The sequence below is a fragment of the Diospyros lotus genome, chromosome 11, assembly GCF_014633365.1.
Source record: "Diospyros lotus cultivar Yz01 chromosome 11, ASM1463336v1, whole genome shotgun sequence".
NCBI lineage: Eukaryota > Viridiplantae > Streptophyta > Magnoliopsida > Ericales > Ebenaceae > Diospyros > Diospyros lotus.
Window position 1 is genome coordinate 28164953 of NC_068348.1, and position 18718 is coordinate 28183670.

Consider the following 18718-nt stretch of genomic DNA (forward strand, 5'->3'; position numbering starts at 1 on the left):
CGCTACCGAACCCAAATGCAGCATCGCCTCCAAACCCAGTTCGGAGGCGACCTACGCCTCCGAACTCCAGGGTTCGAAAGTGGGCTATGCCTCCGAACTCCAAGGTTCGAAGGCGTGATGGGTTAGAGTGCTTCGTGTTAATAATTTTTTTATCGTAATTATAGTGATAATATTTTTTTTATTGTAATTATAGTGTTAATAATTTTCTTTAATATTTTTGTGTTATTTTGTAGGTATGGTATGTGGTAGAAGAGATGAAACTTCTTCACCTTACCAGCCTTCTTCATCTTACTAGCATTCTACTACGTCGACGAGAAGATGGCGGTGGCTGCTAGGTTCAGAGGAGGTGGCAACCTCAAAACACTGGAGTTCGGATCGGCCACCGCCACCCCTAGCGCCTTCGAACCATGGAGTTCGGAGGCGGTGGGAGCCTCCGAACTGTGGAGTTCAGAGACGGCTTGTGCTTTCAAACTCCAGGGTTCGAAAGCGTTGGCTGCCTCCGAACCCTAAAGTTTGGAGGCGTTGGGAGCCTCCGAACCGTGGAGTTCGGAAGCACAAGCCAACCGTGGAGTTCAGAGGCGACCTGTGCTTTCGAACTCCAGGGTTCAGAAGTGCTGGTTGCCTTCGAACTCTAGGGTTTGGAAGTGTTGGCTGCCTCCGAACCCTAAAGTTCAGAGGAATTGGGAGCCTTTGAACCGTGGAGTTCGAAAGCACAGGCCAACCGTGGAGTTCAGAGGCAGCCTATGCTTCCGAACTCCAAGGTTCAGAAGCGCTGGCTGCCTCCGAACTCTAGAGTTCGGAGGCTCTCAATTTTCACTTTATATATAATATAATATAATATATTACACATTTTAATATTACACATATATTATATATATTGCACATGTATCATAATATATACATAATATATATATATTACACATTATAATATTATACATAATATATATTACCTCCGAACTTTGGAGTTCGGAGGCGCTAGGAGTCTCAAAACTTCGGAGGCTCTCAATTTATAATATATATAATATTATATATTATAATATTATACAATGTTGCACGTGCAGGTGCAATATGTATAGAATATATATATATTATGATAATAATAATAATAATAATAAGATTAAAAGTATTATTATTATTAAGATTAAAAGTAATTGAGTCTAATATTTATTTAATAAGTTATTCTCGAACTTTTAATTAGATATGTTCGTGAGATAAGATGTAAGTATATAAATAATTGATAATTTTATAGTTAATATTTATATTTATTGATAAAAATTTATTAAATCTATATTACATGTCATGCTTATAATTGTTAGAGAGACAAATTTATCACTTTGCAGTGGCAAGTAATTCAAATGGATAATGACATTTTTTTGAATTTGTATATTTGCATTTTAATTTTCCTACTTCTTCTTTCTCTTTTGATGGTCTAATATTTATTTAATAAGTTATTTTCAAACTTTTAATTAAATATGTTAATGAGATCTTATTGAATGAGAAGTTATTCTCAAACTTTTAATTAGATATGTTAATGAGATCTTATTGAGTGAAGAGGTCACTGCATATGATTTATAAGTAATTGATAATTTTATAGTTAATACACAAACATACACACACAGATATACACACACACATATATATATATATACGCGCGCGCAAACACACACACACATATATATATACAGAGTAAGCGGCGGCCATGGGAGCAGCCATGGCCGCCGAAGGTGCACCCCGAATGCTGGGGTTCAGAGCGCACCTCTGATGGCCATGGTTGTCCCATGGTCGTCGCTTCCTCTATATATATATATATATATATGTATGTGTGCATATATATATGTGTGTATGTTTGTGTATTGGGTGCATACATGATTTTCAATATATATATGTGTTTGTGTATATATGTGTTCTACTATTATATTTTCATCTCTTTTTTCATTTTCGTATCGGATTTAGTGTGTGGTTTTTGTTGCATTGTTTTTGTTATGAATATGAATAGGTGGGTGGCTACGTATGACTGGTTGAGGGGGCTATGAGGGTAAAAATTAGTTTTTAAAATATTATATTTTAAGTACATTAAAATATGACTGTAAAGAGTAAAAATGTGGTTGTGAATAGAATTTTCCTAATCTTGTCATATCTGAATGCTAAGTTATAATATTTTTTTATTAATTATTATATTTATGTTTAATATATATATACTAGGGATAACCCGTGCCTGAAGGCACGGTACAATTAAAAAAAATCGAACGTGAAATAATTAAATACTGAACATGGTTATCAAATAATGCATAACACCTTACTTACTTTACAATAAAAAAAATTAAAATTAAAATGTACATCAATTAGTGCTACTGACATCAAATTATAACTACATAAGAAAAAAAAATATCATATTATCATACACCAAAAAGAGTGAGTTAAAACTTTATAAAAAATGAGTTAAAGTTTTCTAATTTGATAATGTAAAATTACCATTAGATGGAATATTTTTTCAATTTGATTCAACATTGATGTTAGGTTAAGTGGACTTCTGATTTACCATTGATGTGGTTATTCCAATTTTCAATTTGATTCCATCTAATATTATCTTTAAGAGCATCAGCATCTAAATTTAATTTGTTTTTAAAATTAATAGTCATTTTTTAAGAAATTCAACACACTATCCTATAAAAATTATTATTTTTATTAAAAAATTAATGAAGGTATTTTTTTATATTAAAAGTAAATATAAAAAAAATTACCACCACTGTAAAATATTAAGTCTGTTTGGACAGAAGATGAGATGGAGGAGATTGTGCAACACTTGGTGATCTTATCAATTTCCCCATCTTTACTTTGTCTTTTACTCAGGAAGGGTTTGACAACCTGTTCAAACACTTCTTAATGGTTTGATAATTGTGTATTTTTTGGTTGTGTACATGTTTTTGATAAATTTGTTTATATTTTTTTCAAAATTAAGATAATTCCCGGCCTTCAGTGGTATTAGAAGTAAAAATATATGTAATTTTTATTTCATTATATCACTATTTTTCTTATAAAAAAAATACTTTCCAATCTATTTTCATTCTATCTCTCTCCCAAATGCACCATTTAGATAATGTATCATTGGTCTAATCAAAGCATAGTTCACTAACTCAAGCATAGAATGTATCTTACTAATGCGAATGCACTGTCATACTCATTTTCTTTACAGTCAAAGTTTGGTTAATATTACGTAAAATATTAACTCTAATTGGAGATTGTGTAGCAAAATTACACACAAAATTTCCCCCATAATTTATGAACTTACATAAAATTTAATTAATCTAATATACAGAATCTACACATACAAAACAAATATACAAAATACACAATCCATCTTGGGACTACAAAATACATGAAATACATAAATATACACACATAATATACACACACAAAACACACACATATACATAATATAAACACACACCCACTGCCATTGCCAAGGTTATATAGATATATACACACACGAAACGCACATATACACATAATATAAACACACACACACATCATATAAACACACACCCACTGCCACACACTCTCTCTCTCACACACCCATTTTGACCGTGACACAGAACACACACATATACATAATATATACACACAGAACACACATATATGCATAATATAAATACACACACATAATATAAACACGCACCCACTGCCATTGTCAAGGTCGGCCGCCGACCCACCGCCACACACACACACTCTCTCTCTATGTGCGCCTTTAGACACACCCATTTTGACCGTCACATAATACAACACACATATACATAATATATACACACAACACACACACCGCACTTGATATTTATAGAACAGACACATATACAAAAATTATGTTAAAGGAAGAATTTGTTTTTTTTTTCTTTGGCTAAATTACAAATTAAGTGGAATATTTCATTTTTTATTTTATTTTTTCTTGATTTATGAATGAATTAATGTATGATTTGATCCTAACTTGAATTTACTTCAATTAATTAATATTGAAGATAGCGTAAGAACTAAGAACTTCATTTTTTTCATCTCCAAGTTAACCCCGTCATGTTTGGAAGAAATTTACCAGGTAAACGGCGTCGCGAGCAGCGAAGGCAGTGATGTCGGCGCAGGAGACGACTTGGCCGCACTTCTTGTGGACGCGCTCTCGAAGATCGTTGATGATCTTGAACGCCTCTGCTCTTAGGCTCAGGTTCGGAGGAGTGTCCTGCTCAGTCTTGGCCCACTGGCTGATCCATCAAGCAATACTGAACCATCGCATCCCTACATCACACAGAGGAAAAGGCAAAGCAAAATTAAGCTTCACAATTATTGTCCTGATGATCCATGCCGAAATCAATGATCCGAAATCAGATCTGCAAAGCGAAGTGAAATCTGAAAGCAGTAGGCAAAGACGCATGAAGCTAGCTAAGAAAATGTGGATGTACAGACCAGAACAAAGCAATCATGGAAGTGGAGGCGGAGGATGCCGGCAGCTTGGCCGATGTCATCATTGAAGACCTTATTGAGGCGTTTCTGGATGATGTCTTCGAGCTTAGGACAGCTGGACTCATAGAAGGTCCAGGAAAGGCCGCTCACGATTTGAGCCGAGGACTGAGCTTCTGAAAAGTGCAAGCGAGAGCACACAAGCAGGAGAAAAAGCATGGAGGTGAAGAAGACCGCGAGAGAGCTGAATGAAGCAGCATTCATTTTCCAGGCCATGGCTGGTGGTGAGTTTTAGTAGTTGTAGCAGAAGCCCACACTGCACACTACTATGAAGTTGTAAAACTATGGAGTTTTAGTAGGTAGGCAGCCAACCTACAGCCTATAGGTGAGCTCATCGCCTCAGCCATAAATTTATACAGATAATTGATTACAAATGACATGAAAGAGCTACACTACTGTGAAGTTGTAAAACCAAATAATGTTAATGTTAAGAGCTACACTACCATCGGACGCGCCTCAACCGCCGCACCCAGCCGCTGCATCGTCCGCCACCGCGAGCCCACCCCGCTCGCTGTTTCAGGCTCCATTGCTTATATATATACATAGAGAGAAAGGGGGGGACTGGAGACGGGGATGGATTGGTGGGTGGGAGGGAGAGAGAGAAAGACAGAGGGAGAGGGACACTCAGATGGCTGCTGTGGGCGGGAAAATTTATAATCTGAGCCATCAAATATATTAGAAATGATCTGAGCCACTGAAATGTCTCACTTTTGAGACATTTTCAAAAACAGTTCTGTTTTATTATATAGATATATATCATATTTTCATATCTTGTCGTACAGTAGTCGTCATCCAAGAAGCTTCCTCTTCCGCTTCTTGGTGTGGGTATCCTCCTGTCTGTGTTCTTGATGAGTTAGTTTTAGCGAGGACATTGGCCGTACGTTGGTTGATCGTCTTCTCTGTATACCTTTGGCTTTGGCTAATACCAAAATTTGCAGCTTTAGAGATTAGGCTAAGGATGATGAGAATGGGATAGAAAGAAAAGAAAACATGAAACGCCAGTTACAAAGAACAATTCAAGAGCCTGATACAAAGGGATAGGGGATTCAAGGGAGAGAAGCTCTTGAGGAAGCTGCTAATTTAGCAGGAATGGTTCTACAAAATCAAGAAGATGGCTAAATTCTATAAATTGAACTCTCCCTAAAGGGTTGGGTTCACATTTGGCTGTGACTTAGATGATCCGTTGGGTTGTGGATGATGTTACGATAATTATATGATACTTAATTTTGTGAGGTAAAGTGGCATAGCTAATTAAGGATATTATTAATTAAAGATGGCTTCTATTAGCAAAGCATAGAAATAGAATAGATTATTAAATGAAACAGTGAGTGGAATGGATATAAAATTTGCTTCATCTTCCCTCCAATAATGCTTTTGTTTGTTCTGCTTTTAGAATTGGTTTTTTGAGTTGACTTGGGAGTTGGGAGATCAACGAGCTACAAATGATCAACACTACGCTTTCTTTCTTCCCAGTTTCTCCTTCTCCTTCTCCTCTCATCCTTTCACGCACCTTCAAATGAACACTCCATGATCTCAACTGTTTAATTTCTCAAGTTTAAGATCGGTTCTGCTAATTCTCTGCCCCGGCCATATCCTATTTTCAGCGCCTGTGCAATGACTACAACACGAGGAGTCCAAGAGAGCGCCTCCTCTTCCGCTCCTCGGAGCAGCGCCTATCACGTCTTCTTGAACTTCAGAGGCGCGGACACGCGCCGGACATTCGTCGACCACCTCTACACGGCTCTCACCAACGCTGGATTTCGCACCTTCAGAGACGATGACGGGATGGAGAGAGGAGAAAACATCAAGCTGGAGCTGCACAGGGCAATTGAAGAGTCTAAGCTTTCAATTGTCGTCTTCTCCAGGAACTATGCTTCTTCCAGCTGGTGCCTCGATGAGCTGGTGATGATCCTCGGAAAACGGAGGAGGAAGGATTCCGGCCACGAGGTTCTGCCCGTGTTTTATGACGTGGATCCATCCGAGGTTAGGAAACAAAGAGGGGATTATGCGGAGGCATTTGCGAGGCATGAAGAGCGATTCGAGGGTGAATCAAATGACATGAAGGAGAAACTGAAGGGGTGGAAGGAAGCACTCGAGGAAGCTGCTAATTTAGCAGGCATGGTTCTACAAAATCAGGCCGATGGGTAAGCTTTTTCCTCCCGCCTCTCTCTTTTATCTTAATATTAATGGTAGCCGTGGATTATATAAATAGTAAAACGATTAATAAATAGCAGTATTGAGTTAAAAATAGTATCAATTTTTTCACAATCTACTTTCAGCAAATGCATTTCTTACAAAATTGGTGACCTCACATAATAGCGGCTAGTTAGTGTAAGTGGGAAGCATTATATATCAAATTTGTCTGACAATTGCATGACATTATTTTGCTGCAATGGCTTTGCAAGTGCACATATTTTCTAGGAAGTAAAGTCCGCTAACTAGCAAAAAATTGTAAATTCAAGCAGAGAACCTTTGGAAGGGGAGACAGGAAACGAGAGAAACATCATGTGCAAATAAAGAGAGTTCCCTTCTCATTAAAGAGAGTTCTCTCATGATTTGATTTTCTAAGATCTCAATAGTATATCTGAAGTATTTTTTTTTTGCCTTGAATTTCAACATAGGCACGAGTCAAAGTTTATCCAGAAAATTGTCAAGATTGTTGAAGACAAACTAAGGCGAACAGTCTTGAATGTTTGCCCATATCCCATTGGACTTCATTCTCGTGCCGAACACATTCATTTGTGGTTACAAGATGAAGGAAGTGATGTTGGAATTGTCGCCATTTGTGGGATGGGTGGGATTGGAAAGACAACCATTGCCAAATTTGTATACAACTTAAACTTCCTAAATTTCGAAGGTAGGAGTTTCTTGGCAGATATAAGAGAAGTTTCTGAACAACAAAATGGCCTAATACAATTACAAATGCAACTTCTTTCGGATATTGTAAAGGGAAGTAAGGAAAAAATAAACAACGTTGATGAAGGAATTGTTAAGATTAAAGAAGTTGTAGGTTCTAAAAGAGTTCTTATAATTCTTGATGATGTGGATAAACAGGAACAATTGCATGCAGTCCTTGGGATGCTAGATTGGCTTTCTCCGGGTAGTAAAATGATCATAACCACTAGACATCAGCATTTACTAAAAACTCATGAATGTTGCAAAGTACAGACAGTCGAGTTGTTGGATCAAAATGAATCTTTAGAGCTTTTCAGTTGGCATGCCTTTGGAAAAAACCATCCTAGTGATGATTATTTGGTAGAGTCACAAATGGCAATAAAGTACTGCAGAGGGCTTCCGTTAGCTATTAAAACTTTGGGTTCTTCTCTATCTGGAAAAAGTAAAGATATATGGAAAAGTCACCTGCAAAAATTGGAAGAAATTCCTGACAATGAAATCCTTAAAAAACTCAAACTAAGTTACGACTCTTTACAAGATGATCACGACAAAGATTTATTTCTTGATATTGTTTGCTTCTTTGTTGGAAAGGACAAAGACTCCACAGTCACAATCTTGGATGGATGTGATTACTACACATTGGTTGGAATTGAAAATCTCATTGACAGGACTCTTTTGACAATTGATATGCATAACAAGCTAGTGATGCATCAACTGATTCAAGAAATGGGAAGGGAAATTGTTCGGCAAGAATCGCCCAAGGTGTTGGGAGAACGCAGCAGGCTTTGGAATCACAAGGATTCATTTCGTGTTTTGAGAGAAAAAACTGTAAGAACTAACTATTCTCATGTATTTTTGTACTTATTTATGAAAAGATAGTGTATTTATCAGTGTTACTGCCCCCTCCCATTATTTATTTGCCGGGGCACCAAAAAAATCACAGGCCTCGTTCTTGATATGCATTTCTTGAAAGAAGATAAATCTGTAGGGAACAACTTTGGGCACCTTAAAGAAAGCAGTTCCAAAAAGCACAAGAGCTGTCACTTTGAAATCTTCCCTGGTCTTCTTAAAGGTAGTGCTAACAAAAATTCGAATGAAGTAGTTTTGGAAGTTGATGCATTTGTAGGCATGTCCAACCTACAACTTCTACAAATTAGTGATGTACAACTCCGTGGAAACTGTAAAAATTTCCCGAAAGGATTACGATGGTTGTATTGGTCTCACTGTCCTTTACAATCAACACCTAATGATTTCCCTTTTGACAAGCTGGTCGCTCTTCAGATGCCTTATAGTTCCTTGAAAAATGTTTTCAATGGAACCAAGGTTTGTTTCTTAATTCATTTCTTATCCTTTCTTTTCTGCTATAAAGTTGTGACTTCATAAGATTTTTAATCAACTTATTAACATCGGTCGTGTTTCGCTGTTTTGCAGTGCTCTGTAGTATTGAAGATCCTTGATCTAAGTCATTCCCGTAACCTTTTTGCGACTCCTGATTTCTCAATGCTACCCAATCTCGAGAGACTTGTACTTGAAAATTGTACAAGGTTGGTTAAGGTTAATGAATCAATCGGACTCCTACAAAGACTTGTTTTCTTAAACTTAAGGAATTGTCAGAAGTTGAAGAAGCTTCCGAAAACCATTTGTAGGCTAAAATCTCTGGCAACACTTGATATTTCCGGTTGCATAAATCTTGAAGATCTTCCAACAGAGCTGGGGAATATGGATTCTCTGACAGTGCTTCTTGCGGATGGAACAACCATAAATCAATACTCTACTCTGGAGGTCAAAGCATGGAATTTCTCTGTATGGACTTGGTCGTTGAATATAAGACGAGGTCCAAAAATTTCATGGGTTTCTTTTCCCCAGTTTTTGGTACATTTAAGTCTTGAAAATTGCAATTTATTTGATGACACTTTCCCAAGGGAATTTGGCAACTTATCTTCATTGTTGATACTAAATTTGAGCAAGAATCCAATTTGTAGCCTCCCTAATTGCGTCAATGATCTTCCTGGTCTCGAGGTTCTGTGGTTAGAATCATGCCCAAGGCTTCAGTCACTTAACGGGTTGCGGCATATAAAAAATCTATGTACCGTTAGATGTGAATTGTTGGAAAAAATAAGTTTTGAATCACTGGACTCCATTCAAAGCTTAGGTTATAGCACTTGTAGGAATCTAGTTGAGATTGTGGGCAAATTCAAGTTAGAGCCCTTAGAAAGTGTTGATGGAGAGCTAATAAATAATTTGGGCTTACGTGACTGTGAAGCTATGGATAAACCACATGTACGTCTTGTTTCACACGTGGGTTCAAAAAAGATGAGGATGCTTCCAGCCCAGGTTCTCCCTTTCTCTCACTCTTCTTCCCTCCCTCTATCCCCCCTCCTATGCTTCTCTCTCTCTCTCTCTCTCTCTCTCTCTCTCTATATATATATATATATATATATTATTTATATGTTTGCTTGTGTTTCCACCTTTAACATTTAAATTATACTTTTTATGGTATAGGGTTTGCACGAACGTTATACATTTTGCACTTATCTGCGGGGAAGCAATGTTCCTATGAAGTTTATTCTTAAGAATGTAGGATCCTCAATGTCTTTTACCGTACCTTCTGATGTTAATTTCAGAATTCAAGGCTTGTCTGTATGTTCTGTTTATGTCCTTTCCAATCCTGGTGCTCCACTTTTTCCTTTGAACTACCTGTTTGCACACATAATTATCAGTAATGCAACCAGGCATTTGAAATGGAGCTATTGCCCACAGTTCTTTGGCATTCCAGGAGCTGATGAGGACTTATTGTGGTTAAGTTATTGGAAGTTTGAGGATCTGTTAGAAGGTGGTGATGAGCTAAATATTTCGGTTATTACAAGTCAAGATTTCCATGTGAAGGAGGTTGGCGTCCATCTCGTGTACGAGGAGGCACAGGAAAAGAAGAGCACCCAATGTGCCAGTTTAAAAGTTGCCCAACAAATCCATCCCTATGGAAAGGTTGTTCCTGGTTGTTGTAATGGTAATTGCTTGGCGTGCAAGAATTATCCTGTGCCTGCAAATCCTGCGAGCACTAGAGTCATCTGTCTTGGCCTTCATCCTAAGATTTGCTTAGGTTGTCCTGAAGGTTATTTGGTATGCCACCATGCGAGGTTGTTTAGTCCTACTGTATCTCTAGATTCTTTGTGTAAGAAATTAGTTCACGGAAAATAAATAGAGCGAAGATATTATTCACCTTGAATTTGTTTTTACTCTGGCTTCAATTCCAAGTAGCTCACATATAGAGCCCAAGCAATCAAAATGTCATTGGTAACTCTATTGCTTGGGTGTTGTTGATAACCGTATTGCAGTTATATGTTTGTTTAGAGTTTTGTTTTGTTAATTGTAGCGCTTGCCCTTGTCTTTATTGATTGTGACTGATTTTGGAAATGGAAATTCTATTCGCAGCCAACGTTTTACTCATTGCAATCACTTTTTTAATATACCTAAAATACCATTAAATAAAAATTCAATTTTACCCTTATCTTCAATACTCAACCACCACCACCTGACATACGTCTTTCGCCGAAAAAATTTTCTTTCTTCACAGTGGCTCATATCCCAATCAAATCTTTTCTCCTAAAATCTGTATCTCTTTCTCTTAGAGACTTAGAGACTCTGTATCTCTTTCTCTTAGAGACGTAAAGACTCACTTTCAGCTCATACAAATCTATTTTCAGCTCACACAAATCTATTTTCTCTCATCAGCGATTCATACATTTTATGATCGATTATGGATTACTACATTAAACTATTGACGGAGAACTGGAACGAGTTTGAGGAAGAACATGATAGCTATTTAGAAAAAGAATATGACGCACAGACACAGGTAAGTAATCTGTAAATATTTGTTTTAAAATATGTGTTTGTGTTTATAAAAATGTAATATGAGTTATTTATAAATAAATATAGAGATAATGTAAGGAATGAGAAGGTTACTTGCCTCTCCGAAAGCTGGAATTTGGGAGGGCTGGCCTTCTCCGAATTTCAGCCTTCGGGGAAGGCTGCATTCCCCGAATGCTGGCATTCGGGGAATTATGGCCTCCCCGAATGCTGGCCTTCGGGGAGGCCGAATTTTAGGTTTAGGGAATATTTTATTTTCAAATTCTAATCTATATTTTATTTTATTAATTTTTTTTATAGGAGTCGAATTGTAGAATCCAACAATTTGATCTTATTCAACAATTTACTACGAATGAGGTATGATAGATTTTTAATAATTTTATTTGAATTATTGAAAAAAGTATATCTAAATTTTTATTTTTTTTTTGTTATATTAGCTATTTGATACTAGAGAAGCACTCATTGGATGGGCTAAGAAAATTGGAAAACAAAATGGAATTGTGATTGTGATTAAGAGTTCAGAATCTGGGGGTCCTGGAAAAAGACCTAGAGTTCGTCTTTCTTGTGAACGTAGTGGAAAGTATAGACCATCCAAGAAGAAAGAAGAAATAATAGGAGAATTAAAAAGGAAATCCACATGTTCAAAAAAGTGTGATTGTCCGTTTGAATTACTTGGTATGAAATTTGAGCAGTGGGAGTTGAAAGTTATATGTGGAGTGCACTTAGCAGTTCAATTGGAGGGTCATTCATATGCAGGGAGACTTACAGAAAAAGAGAAAGGAATTTTGAAAACTATGTCTGAGAATCTGGTAAAACCTAGAAATATTTTGATGAGTCTCAAGGCAGATGATGAGAATAATGTTACTACTATCAAAACTATATATAATGCGCGTCAAAGATATAAACTTATTGAGAAAGGTGGTAGATCACAGATGCAACAGTTGATGAAGAAATTAAGATAATGTAATTATGTGGAGTGGCACAGAACTGATGGATCAAATTGTATTGCAGACTTATTTTGGGCGCATCCGATGTCTATAGATTTATTAAAAATATTTCCACATGTCTTGATAATGGATTGTACATACAAAACTAACAGATATAGATATCCACTTCTTGAGATTGTTGGTGTGACATCCACTGAGTTAACTTTTCCTGTTGCATTTGTATTTATGAACCATGAATACAAGGATAATTATACATGGGCTATGGAGAGATTAAAGAATGTGATGGGATCTAATGCATGTCCTGGAGTAATTGTGACTGATAGAGAATTAGCATTGATGAATGCAATATATAAAGTCTTTCCAAGTACCACAACCTTATTATGTAGATGGCATATATCTAAAAATATACTTGCTAAGTGTAAGAAATTCTTTGATAGAAAGGAGACATGGGAGAAGTTCATGTTACAATGGAATCTTCTTGTTTTTGCCTCTACTGAGATTGAGTATCAAAGTCTACTTTTTGACTTAATGGTTGAGTATCATGCATATGAAGGAGCACTTGATTATGTGAGAAATACATGGCTGAATGATTACAAAGAAAAATTTATTGCAGCGTGGACAAATAAAGTATTACATTTTGGCAATGTTACTACTAACAGGTATTCTTTAGTAAACTCAAATGTTGTTGTTATTATTTTTATTATAATAACTCTAATTAATCTCTTATTAATCTAATACTATTTATGTTTTTATTGAAAGGGTTGAGAGCGCACATGCGAAGCTGAAGAGATATCTGGGATCATCACAAGGTGACTTTGAATCATCATGGAAAATTATAAATTCTCTTATGAGTTACAACATACTGAGATAAAGGGGTCTTTTGAGAAGAGTTTAATATTGGTACAACACAATTTCAGATCAGAAATTTTTAGAGAATTGAGAGGTATTATATCAAGAAATGCAATGAATATGGTATTAAAGCAAATAGAGATGGCACAAAAAATTGGAGTGGATAAAGTTGCATGTAGATGTGTGATAAGAAGCACACATGGTTTACCTTGTGCACATAAAATTGCAGAATTAATGATGGAGGGAAGACCAATTCCTTTATCATTTGTGCACCCTTATTGGACAAAATTAGATTTAGTGAATACTGTTGATGTGTCCTCAGTGTTAACAATTGATCCAGAGTTGGAAAGTCTTTATAATATATTTCAATCAGAACCAGAATGAGGTAAAATCGTATTAAAACAGAAGTTGAGAGAATTAATAGATCCAACTACGACTTCATTGATCCCACCAAGTGTGAAAGTTCGGACAAAAGGTAAGCCATCATTAAAAAATAAAATTCAAGTTGATACATCCACTCGACGTGATCCATCATATTTTGAAATAGTACAGTCTATTCATGATAGCATATCTCCAACAATACAAAGCTCAGTTAAGACACTGAATGAAGGTAAACTTTATCGTACCAGTGTCAAACAGAGATTGCTAGGCTATGATGCTTCATTCCCATAAAAAATATATCATTTTATACATAATATTGTTAATGTGGAGTCGGATGGACATTGTGGATTTCGTGCTATTGCTGCGTTACTTGGAATGAGTGAGCACAACTAGAGGGATATTCGTATGAATCTGATTGGAAAGTTGCATACCTTTCGTGATGAATATATAGAGTTATATGGATCTGCTATGCGTGTAGATGAGTTAATGCACGCACTTTCTTGCTTTGAGTGTGTTGCACCTCCTCAACATTGGATGACTTTACCTGACATGGGTCATTTGATTACTTCAAAATATAATATTGTGTTGGTTCATTTATATCGAATGCAGTGTCTAACTTACCTTCCATTGAGATCAGCTGCACCTTCAGTTATACAACATAGAATTATTACTATTGGATTTGTGGATGATTGTCATTTTGTACAGGTATTATTATTTAATAATTTATTTATATGTTTCTATAATTATGTTAATATAAATTTGTTACTAATAATATGGTATTATATTTTTTCAGGTATTTCTTAAATCAGGTTCACCAATTCCTCCTGTTGCACGCAATTGGCATAAATATCGATATGATATTGCACGTGAATGGGAAATACCATATATAACTCGAATTCAAGTATTTATGTCTCTTATTAACAAAAATGTTATTACAAAAGATGTTTTTGATTTAACTGATGAATGATGAATTAGCAATGACATTGTTGTTAAAATCCCGATTTTATGCATACGATTTTACGATTTTACGATTCGAAGACCCCCAAACGATTCAAATCCCATGTAAAATCCAATTTGGGATAAAATCCTATAAAATCTCGATTTTACATGTACGATTTTACGATTTTACGCTTCAGAGATCCCCAAACGATTTTACGATTCAAAGACCTCCATTGATTTAAGTTGTAATTTAGAGGATGCTTCCAACGTCTCAATGTCACATAGCATCTGACATTGGAACTTATGCAATGAATTGTTATATTTTGCCTCTAAATTGGAACTTGATTTAACATTGATTGCATAAGTTCCAATGTCACATAGCATCTAACATTAATTGCATAAGTTCCAATTTACTTGATTTAAATTATAATTTTTACTTGATTTAACATTGATTGCATAAGTAAATCAAGACAAACAAGTAATTAATTAATGGACCACCCAACTCCAAATTGGGATATTACTTGATTTAATCAATGTTAAATCAAGAAAAAATTACAATCTAAATCTAATGGAAGACGTTGGAAGCATCCTCTAAAGAATTTTAAGCTATATTTTACCTCTAAATTACCTATATTTTGCCTTTAAATTGCCTATACCAACCTGCTAGTTTTTGAGCTATATTTTGGAAATATCATCTTTTGAATTATAATAAGGAATAATTAGGTTATTAAATGATATTAATTCATTTTCTACAAAATTATGTTATTATAAACATATATTTACAAAAATTAAAGGGTATTTTTAATTATCTCTAAAATCTTACGATTTTACGATTCGATTTTACGATACGATTTGATGGACCCTTTGTCGATCCCACTTAAAATCCCAATTTTAACAACCTTGAGCAATGATCAATATGTATGCTTTACATTATATATTTTTGATTTACCTATGAATGACGAATATGTATGTTTTATATTATATGTTTGTAATATTTCTTTATATTGTTAAAAGTGTGAAAATTGTACAAAGTTATATTTTTTTCTTTTATTAATTTATTCTGTTAATTTTTGTGTAAATGGTATTAAAATTACATAAATCATAATAAAATTTACTAATAAATATTAAAATAAAATATTATCACAAGTTATACATAATTCAAAATTATAGTTTACGAATTACAACTATAAATAACAACTACAAGCAACTCGATGTTATAAATAAACTATAAACAAGCTATAGTACGAAGTGAACTATCTTTGCGGAGATGTACGAGACGTGGACGCTTCAATATTATCAGAAGGATGCCGAGAGCCTAGAATGCGATTCACCTCAAGACATGTCTCTCTCCATACATCAACAGATACAGGCTCACTACTTGAAATCGTCTGCTGGATAGCATATAATGCTAGTCGATTACGCTGAAATAAAAATAAAAATAATTATATTAATTTTTTTAATTTAAATAAATTAAATTCAATAATAACTTAAATATAATTTAAAAACTTACTGATTCAGCAAGCAAGAGCATATCTTCTGCACCTCTATCAAAACTGGATCGATGTACAGGATTTTGTATAATCGGATGTGTAATAGTTCCATACCATGTTAAATATTCAGGTGTAAAATGCCATGGAAATTTAGAATATTTACCACGTCTACGTGGTGGTAATAAATGCATATCCCATCAATTCCACATATCATCAACAAATGTATAAATTACCCGATATAAAGCCGTAGCCGGACCCCGCTTAGCTTCCACAAGTGATAATGGGGGTAGAGGAATAGTTTGTACATATCCAAATTGTCGCAAAACTCTCTCAGGATGATATGGTTCTATAATATTTCCACATTTTAGACAACCTGAGAAAAATGTAATTTCTAGAAATGGATGGTGTGCTTGAACCCTCCGATACGGCGTCCAAATCAACTGTAAATATTATTTAGTTTAAAATTTAATTTTATAATATATTAATTAACTTACAAATCATATATATGATAAATACCTCGTCCGGTGATAAATCATCAAGCTGCTCCCTAATAGATTGTAAAGAATTAGTATCGCGAACAGGTATCCAACGGAGAGCTCGTGGCTTATCTTCACTATATAACAAGTTACATCTAATTCTAGTAAAAGGGAAATGCTCGTACACCCATGCCTGTAAATTTAATATGAATAATTATGTTAAATATATATAAATATATGATATAAAATTATGAAATTAAAATAATTACCTCAAGTAAGGTAAGATATTCAGCAATACTCTTCACCTCTCGTCTAGTAGCAATGCCGAGTTGTCGATATAAATATGCAAGACACCCAGCTCCCCATGCATAATTACTGATGATACTTAAATCTTCTAATAACGTCAAATATGCTACTGAAACTAATGTCCCACTCTTGTCCACAAATAAAGTACAACCTAATAAAAATAACAGATATGCTCTACTAATATGTTCAATCTCTTCATTAGAAACCTCATTTGGTAGATGCATAAATATTTTTTTTAACCAATCTAATTTTACAAATGCTCCTCGATTCTCTCTAATTTGTTGTGATGCTACATCTAATGAAACCCCAAGTAACCTACATAATAAATCACTAGCTTCACTAGGTGTCAGATGATGAGGCACAGATACAGATCTTCCTGTTACTGGAATCTTCAAAATAGCAGCAACATCATATAATGTTATACTTAACTCTCCAAATGACAAATGAAATGTATTAGTCTCAGGTTGCCATCTCTCTGTAAATGCTGAAACTAGAGCATGATTTATATTTCGATAAGTACATTCTAGCAGGGGTGATAAGCTAGAGCTCATAACAATATCACGAACACGAGGCTGATTATTCAATGGCCATTCAGGAATTTTGAGGCCATGATTTCTACATTTTAATATGCCTCTTTCCTGTTAAAAAATTCAAATACTTAATTATTTAAATTATAAAAAATTACAATAGCTAATTATTTAAATTATAAAGATAAATACTAAAAAAACTAATATTACTTACCTCTCTTGCCCATATTGCAAATGCAACATGATTTTTAAAACTTTTTAGAATAGATGTATCAGTAGGTCCGCCAGGTAGTGGTTCAGAAATATCATCTTCTTGGTGAGACTCGTGATGAGAGTAAGATGGTTGAGCAGTTGCTTCCCCTTCATTAGGGTTGGGATGCTCCTGAACTGGTATCACATAATCTGTCACTGGCTCTTCTACTGGCTCTTCTACTCGTTTTAAAATAGGCGGTTCATTAGAACTCTCAATCCTCCTTCTTCTTCTAGTTGATGCAGTAGGACGCTCTCGAGAAGAAGAAGGCTGGCAAGATGAGGAAGCATCACCTCTTCTACCACGTACCATATCTATAAAATAACACAAAAATAAACAATAGCAATTAACTACAAAATAACAGACAAACATATCACGTATCATATCATAAAAATAATACAAAATATTAAACAAAAAATTACGATAAAAAAATTATTAAACATCCGGAAAATTTAAGTTTCCCAAACTCCGTGAACGTTGGTGTTGAGTTCGGGAAAGCTGGTGTTTCCCGAACTCTGGAGTTCGGGAAACACCAACGTTCCCGAACTCCAGAGTTCGGGAAAATCAATTTTTCCAGAAACGTAGAGTTCGGGACATGTATAATATAAGTTAATATGATAATTATTAAAATATAAAATATGTTAGTTGGGAAAATGGATTTAAAAAATTAATTAAAAAATATATATTTACTTGTATTAAAAATTAAATTATTCAACTCCAGTACCTAAATAAAAAATTAATTAGCATATATTAGCACTATTTAATTAAAAAATTAAGTTTTAATAAAAAATTAAGTATACAAAAATATTAATTAGCACTATTTAATTAAAAATATTAATTAGCATATATTAGCACTATTTAATTAAAAAATTATCCCTATTTAATTATCACTATTTAATTAAAAAATTTAGTTTTTTCAAATATTTGTATAAAAAATAAAATAAAAATTAAGTATAAAAAATATTAATTAGGACAATTTAATTAAAAAATTAAGTTTTTTTAAATATTTTTATAAAAAATAATATATAAAAAAAAGAAAAAATTAAAAAAATGAAAGTTGGGCCACTCCCGAAACCTGGGTTTTGGGAGCGGCCCAACCCTCCGAAACCTAGGTTTCGGAGGTGGCTGCCCCCCTCTGAAAGCCAGCTTTTTGAGGGGCGTGCCCCCTCCGAAAGTTGGCTTTCGGAGGCGAGGCCGCCTCCGGACAGCCCATCTCTCGCCTCCGAACAGCCCATCGAACCCAAAAAAATTGCAGTTGTTCACATTAGATTCAACCCAAAATCACGGATAC

The 18718-nt window shown here is 34.8% G+C and overlaps 3 protein-coding genes across 4 annotated transcripts in view; 2 read left to right on the plus strand and 1 right to left on the minus strand.

Moving 5' to 3' along the window:
- The window catches only part of LOC127812982 (disease resistance protein RPV1-like), a 68188-nt gene extending 57505 nt beyond the window's left edge, over positions 1 to 10683 (plus strand). The window contains exons 5-6 of the mRNA XM_052353620.1: positions 8827 to 9729; positions 9898 to 10683. Of these exons, the coding sequence (XP_052209580.1) occupies positions 8827 to 9729; positions 9898 to 10593 (1599 nt within the window). The 3' untranslated portion in view covers positions 10594 to 10683. The remainder of the gene's footprint in view (positions 1 to 8826; positions 9730 to 9897) is intronic.
- LOC127812988 (peroxidase 12-like) lies at positions 3367 to 5078 on the minus strand. Its single transcript, XM_052353633.1, has 2 exons — positions 4447 to 5078; positions 3367 to 4278 (listed from the first exon to the last, which is right to left on the minus strand). The coding sequence occupies exons 1-2, from the start codon at positions 4714 to 4716 to the stop codon at positions 4204 to 4206; spliced, it is 345 nt and encodes a 114-aa protein (XP_052209593.1). The 5' UTR covers positions 4717 to 5078; the 3' UTR covers positions 3367 to 4203.
- On the plus strand, positions 5890 to 8645 carry LOC127812985 (disease resistance protein RUN1-like). Of its 2 annotated transcripts, XM_052353630.1 has the most exons (3): positions 5890 to 6644; positions 7122 to 8223; positions 8384 to 8645. In XM_052353630.1, the coding sequence occupies exons 1-3, from the start codon at positions 6115 to 6117 to the stop codon at positions 8495 to 8497; spliced, it is 1746 nt and encodes a 581-aa protein (XP_052209590.1). In that variant the 5' UTR covers positions 5890 to 6114; the 3' UTR covers positions 8498 to 8645. The 2 variants fall into 2 exon arrangements, with proteins under 2 accessions (XP_052209590.1, XP_052209591.1); XM_052353631.1 differs by having other exon boundaries at positions 7122 to 8409.
- Positions 10684 to 18718: the final 8035 nt, after the last annotated feature.

What these genes read in the sequence shown, in the direction of transcription:
- LOC127812988 (XM_052353633.1), bottom strand. Translation starts at nt 4,716, where the DNA reads ATGGCCTGGAAAATGAATGCTGCTTCATTCAGCTCTCTCGCGGTCTTC. An exon ending in TCCATGATTGCTTTGTTCTG is followed by an intron (nt 4,279 to 4,446) that starts GTCTGTACATCC and finishes TGTGTGATGTAG; the next exon opens with GGATGCGATGGTTCAGTATT.
- LOC127812985 (XM_052353630.1), top strand. Translation starts at nt 6,115, where the DNA reads ATGACTACAACACGAGGAGTCCAAGAGAGCGCCTCCTCTTCCGCTCCT. An exon ending in CTACAAAATCAGGCCGATGG is followed by an intron (nt 6,645 to 7,121) that starts GTAAGCTTTTTC and finishes ATTTCAACATAG; the next exon opens with GCACGAGTCAAAGTTTATCC. An exon ending in GTGTTTTGAGAGAAAAAACT is followed by an intron (nt 8,224 to 8,383) that starts GTAAGAACTAAC and finishes ATAAATCTGTAG; the next exon opens with GGAACAACTTTGGGCACCTT.